Source organism: Acromyrmex echinatior, chromosome 15, assembly GCF_024713525.1.
Source record: "Acromyrmex echinatior isolate Ae372 chromosome 15, ASM2471352v2, whole genome shotgun sequence".
Lineage (NCBI taxonomy): Eukaryota > Metazoa > Arthropoda > Insecta > Hymenoptera > Formicidae > Acromyrmex > Acromyrmex echinatior.
The window spans coordinates 10,086,991-10,092,990 of NC_141866.1; the positions used below are offsets into that span (position 1 = coordinate 10,086,991).

Consider the following 6,000-nt stretch of genomic DNA (forward strand, 5'->3'; position numbering starts at 1 on the left):
TTGAAGAGATCAATGATTTTACAATAATTATCTTAACTTTCATTACAACATTAATTTTATTTATCATATTTAAATCCCTATCTAATAAATTTATTAACCGATTCCTCCTAGAACATCAAAATAATTGAAATTATTTGAACTATTACACCCACATTCATCCTAATTTTCATCGTTATCCCCTCAATTAAAATTCTTTACCTTACTGATGAAATCTTTAATAATAATTTATCCATCAAAGCTGGATTGGTCACCAATGATATTGAAGATACGAATACTCTGATTTTCTAAATATTGACTTTGACTCATTTATAATCCTCACTAACCAACTTATAAAAAATGAATTTCGTTTTCTTGATGTTGACAATCGATGTATCTTCCCATTTAACTTCCCTATTCGAATCCTGTTGGGTGTGACATATCCGAGCTCACGCCGGGTTAAAGTGAATCTTACTCTAAAGAGTGAAATTTCACTCTTTTAAGGATTGAACATTGAACAACTCACTGGCTCAATTTTCGCTCTTTAGAGTAAGATTCTGTGTTTGTACGTGTGTGTGGTGTGTAGTATTTTAAAAATATATCTTTACAGTGAATACAGAGGTATCTCTCGTTTATTGAAAATTGTATTTCGCGAAATCGCGAAATATTCCGCGCAAAGAGAGCCTCGATCAGCTTCAATGCTTTCCCATACTTATCGTGGCTTGAGCGAGTCGATTCTTACCTCGATCGAGAACGAAGTAGCAAAGGCGGCGTTGCGTAAGGCAAGTCGGCTTTTGCTTAACCGATTTCAACCCAAATGGTCGAGAACTTAAGTGTTCGATCGCGACTTAAGTGTTCGGAACAAGGCTCATCTGATCCATTCCTTTTTTTTTCCTTCTCGATCTCTATCTACACTCCATGTAATTTGCACTCCATGAGATTCGAGTCTGTCCGAGAAGATTGTCGTTCATTTCGTGGCATGAGTTTTACAAAATAACCAAGCATCAAAGAAAGACACGGGGGTTACCGCTATTTCCACGTATTTACCCCGTCGCGATAGCGTGTAAACCTGAACATAACCGTTTTCTGTTCGAAATCATGACGTGCGTTTTGACGTTTATAGCCGTTTGCCTTGAGCCCTTGATTACACTGATTATACGTAATGAGTTACGTCAATATAATGTAAGAGCTGAGAAGTGAAATTTGATTCTGAACACACGAATAAAGGTGTTGGTTACAAAGTACACACAACCGTTAAAAAAATGATATTCTTTTAAATATATTCGAAAGGAAAAAATTTAAGACAATGTTAATTACAGAAGAAAATATTGTCAACGTCGAAGCAAATCCCTCTGAATAGATTCCAATATGGTTTTATTGTACTATATGTGTATTTTCTGTTATCTTTTATTGGGAAATTAGATTATTATCTATTAAACGTTATGGCCTGTGATTGTAACGTCATTTTCGGAGGAGATTTCTTTCCCTGACCTACATGTGTTTGGTAGAACAGATAAGACCTCGTAACACTTCAAGGATAATTTCCAGTCAGTGTTACTGAATAACTTTATGTAAAAGCGTTACTTCTTCTCTCGCGTTATATACCGTCATACGAATGACGTGCAGATCGATAAAGTCTAATATGCCGATGAATTTACACTCGATGATCAATAATTATTATCCATTAACGGTGCATATGCAAAGCCACGATAGTCGTAATAGTCGTAATAATCTTGCGCCTACGATAATTATCATGGCACGCTTTCAAAATTATTCTATATCGATTATTTAATTTATTTATTTAATTAAGTATTAGTCAAGATATGATGTTATGAAGAAACAATTTGAAATGAACTTTCATTCGCGCTCCTTTATTTACACGTTCGTGGAGCAAATCAGTCGCAAACGTTTTAATTTCCTCGCTGAAGACGATTAAAAAATTAATTGAAACGCGCGTCTTGTCAAAATTATTTGTTTCGCAATCAATTTTCAATGTCTAAGATAAAAAGACCTCTTTTTGAAATATCAACGCACGATTTACACCGCTTATTCCCTCTTGTATTTTCTTCTCCGTATTTTCTCATTATTGTTATTAATTGTTGAGTTAACAATTAGCAGGGTGCTGCGTAAAATCAGATCCAAACCAAGCACGAAGGAAAGCGAGTGAGCAGCAGCTCGCTACAATAAATGTACGGCGGCACCACATTTGTCCTCATTGAAGCAAATCCGTTCGTTCGCATTCGTTCGCATTCGTTCGCGCTCATTCGCGCTCATTCGCTTCGTCTGAATCCGGTTTAAGATAAACCGTGCACATTGCTATTTCTGGCTCGGCACGGATGGAGTCACTTTCGATTCTTTCGATGAGCGTCCGACTGCTCATCCAAACCAGTTTCGCCGTCTTTCCTCATTCGAATTAGCGACGGCGACGATTGTGTCTGCACTGCGGGAGGAACCGCCTCTTATCTGTCACCGGGCCGCTCGCTGTCTTATCGAGCAACCGGATCGACGAAGAAGGTAATGCAGGTCGCGCGATACACGCGTTTTGTTTTCTCGCTGACTTTACCGACCTACCTCAAATTACGCGCGAGACGCGATCCTTGTCGTAAACAATAGCTGCGCTCAGCAAACTCAACAGTTGAGTGACGCACGCTGCTATTCTTCTAGATCTAAAAGTCTAATTGGATGATCTAGAAGAATACACCAATAACAGCGAGCGCTCACTCATTGAGTCTGAATAAGAACCTACCTGGGACGCGTTTAAATTCCTAGGTATTCGTAGTCAGTTCTTATTTCAAAATCGTCTTGAGTAATGTTTTAAGATGCTATTAAGATTTGATTGGCTCTGTGATTGGCTTGTAACATTTTAAGACAGTCTTAGAATCGTCTATGAATAGACGTTGGCCTAAAATATCTTTTGCAAAAATGTCTTCGAGGTTCAACTTGTTTCTCATCTCTTTCCAATTCTAGAATCATTCATGTCGATTTATTAACAAAATAAAAAAATGCAAATCATGATGAATGAATTCGCGTGTGATTCGTACACTGCAAACATTGAACCTACAAATCGTATGAACCTACACTGGCAAATGAATAGCAAGTAGCGAGAAAAAATTGCGCGCGATTTGGCGCTAAGACTTTCGATTTCGCTTCGAAAACGATTGAAGAGAAAGAAAAATAATGTGGAACGATTTTGAAATAGCACGTGAGCAGTGTTCTTCACGAAACACGAGAGTTTATTTACATGACAACCTTTTCATACGTCGACGTAACGAAGTAAAAACGAAAGAATGAAAAGATACCCACGGCTTTCCTCTGAACTGAATAGTTCTGAATATTTCTGAATATTTCTTTTTGCTCTTCGTTGTAGCAGTTTCTCTTTCGTAACGTAACCGATTCAATTTCAATTTCTGTGGCTCTCTTAACACAGCTTCTCTCTCGAAAAATAAAATGTTAATCGTGCGAGCTATTTTACATCGCGGTTTCGCAATAACTCTCTGATTGAGTATGGAAATGTATTTGACACCGAAAAGAACCGGTTTGCGCGCTCGATCGCGCGCTCCAGCTAATCTTATACACGATGCCACATCGCTTACGCGTATACGACGCGCAATAGAAATTGACACTACGTTAGCCGTTAACGCTGTAGATCATTGACAGAATGATTTAGTAATCGCGGGATACCGAGCCGGTCGCGATGGGATACTCGTATACAAGTACGTACCTACCTACCTTTCGTGCACAACGAAAGCCGACGTTAAAAGGCGATCACCGAGAGGCTTCTTTCCGTATGGCGTAAGACGGGAGGACGGATGTACGCAGTACATTAACGCCGCATCATTTCTCAATTTTTTTTTCATTTCGAATCTGACAGCCCTTCCTTGCGACACGTTCGAGAAATGCGCTGCATTTCAAAAGAACCGATGGATTTATTCATTTAAGACGATTCTCCGAAACGATGAGTTACCAAAGACATTACACGCTATCCCCCCCCCCTCCCTCCCGTTTCCTGTGCCTTTAAACCGAAATAGTGAAATCGGCCCCAAAAGTCCGTTACGTAATGAGGAAACGTTAAACCTGAGGAGGAACCTGTTGACCAACGTCGGAAGTATTACGTACCGTATTACATTCACTGGAGTATATAATTCACAGCGCGGCTCGGAAGCGAAAGAGAGGCTGCGATTTGCTTGGGAAAAAAGAATTCCTTATAAACTTTAAATTATTCTAACGAGAACGTTGCGCACTAATGAACCATCGACAAGTTAATTTAATCAAATTATAATAGAATTTATTTTATATTTCTAATAATAGAATTATTTTAAAAAGTTTGAAATAAAAGAAAACGGTGTAAGACACAAAGAAAAATGCATGAAAAGTACGATAAATACGAGAAAGAAAAGCCGCTTAAGATACAGTTTCAAGTACAATAATTCAATCTTGGGTGTATCTATTTGAATTAGAAACTAAACTCATATATCTGATGTTGAAGGCTAAACACGTGTCGTCGAAGGAAGTCGTCAAAGATGAGCTCCGCTATTTCGAATGAAGGGAAGAAAAGGAAATAGAGACATCTTCTATTTTTCTCCTTGTCTGGACACAGAAAAATGTATACTGTACGCAAATATTAATTGTTTCAAGTGTTTATTTAAAAAATAAATATCCGCAAATTATAAATTCAATTGTCGCGTAAGTATCAAGTTTATTAAAAATACATTCTGAATCCTAGTAAGCTTAATACTTTAATCAAGATTATTAAATTAAAATTAATTCAATTTGCCTATTATATAAAATCGTTTCTTTGATCAATTTTATAATATATATATATATATTCTTCCAAAAACATTAATTCTCGTTTTGAATATATATAACAATGAATTTTTCTAAAATTTGTCATAAACATTATTTTAAGATCCATTACCAAGGAATTAATCTTTGTTAAAGATAACCATTACTAGAAGAAAGAAAGTAAATACTTTTGAGTAATTACTTTTCTTAGCAATAGAATGATATTTTTCTGTTTGCGTCTCTCGCGGACACGATGATTGTCGATGGTTGTCGAGAGACTACTATAGTATAATTTCGTGGTCTAATAGAGAGAGATTCGTTTTGTACGCGAGCACATTCTCGCACTACGGACAAGAGTACGAAGAGGGCAGGCAGGCAGGCAGGCAGGCAGGGAAGAGACGATAAATGAAAATAAACTGTTGCAACAGTTTGCCCACTCTCCTCCTCCTCCCCCTCCCTATCCCCCTCCTCTCGTCCTTCCTCACCCTCCCCCCCCCCCGCGAGCCGCCCCGCAACCGGCGATAAGTGGTGCCGCAAGGGGTTGTGGGTGGATGATGACGGTGATCAATAAGCGGTGACATACTTACCGAGTAAACCTGGCCCAGTTTCAGCTGACCTCATTCCATCGTTCCTCCCTTCCCCTTCTTCGCCTCCGCCATTCGCCATCCACTTCTGCTTCGACCCCCGTCGCGCGCTTCTTCTTCCTCGCCTGCTCGCGCGCTTCCTTTCTACCCTCCCTCTCGCCAGTTTTTCCTATACTCGCCGCTTCCAACCCTTTGACGCACGATGCATTTCTCACCTTGCCAGAGTAACGTGTATAAATTGTGGACATTAGATGATAACTTTTATCTTTAAAAATCTCTCTCTCTGAAAATTCTAGTCGTACTCTTATTATTGTTGTTATCACGTTATTACGTAATATCTAAATCTTGAGGTATCGCTCGCGTGTTTTATAATTTGTAGATAAAATAACATTCTCAATAAGATAAATATCCGGCAATTAAAATGCTATTACGTTATGCTTTTATTCGTAGGTATTTTTCACGTGTATCAGATCCAGCTCTTTAGTAAGTCAATATTATAAAGATCGATAAGTACAATTGATAGTACAAAGTATATATTGTAGACTTAACTCGTAGGATCACCTAGATCGTGGATTTGATGGAAAACATATTGATTAGCCACGTAGTTATCATTGATATATTTTTTTATCACGAGAATGTCACAGAAATTATATGATTC

At 38.2% G+C, this 6,000-nt stretch overlaps 1 protein-coding gene across 1 annotated transcript in view; it reads left to right on the forward strand.

Annotated features, from left to right (window-relative positions):
* LOC105145805 (uncharacterized) overlaps positions 1-4,573 on the forward strand; it is a 32,559-nt gene extending 27,986 nt beyond the window's left edge. The window contains exon 2 of the mRNA XM_087413922.1: positions 4,463-4,573. Within this exon, the coding sequence (XP_087270048.1) occupies positions 4,463-4,467 (5 nt within the window). The 3' untranslated portion in view covers positions 4,468-4,573. The remainder of the gene's footprint in view (positions 1-4,462) is intronic.
* Positions 4,574-6,000: the final 1,427 nt, after the last annotated feature.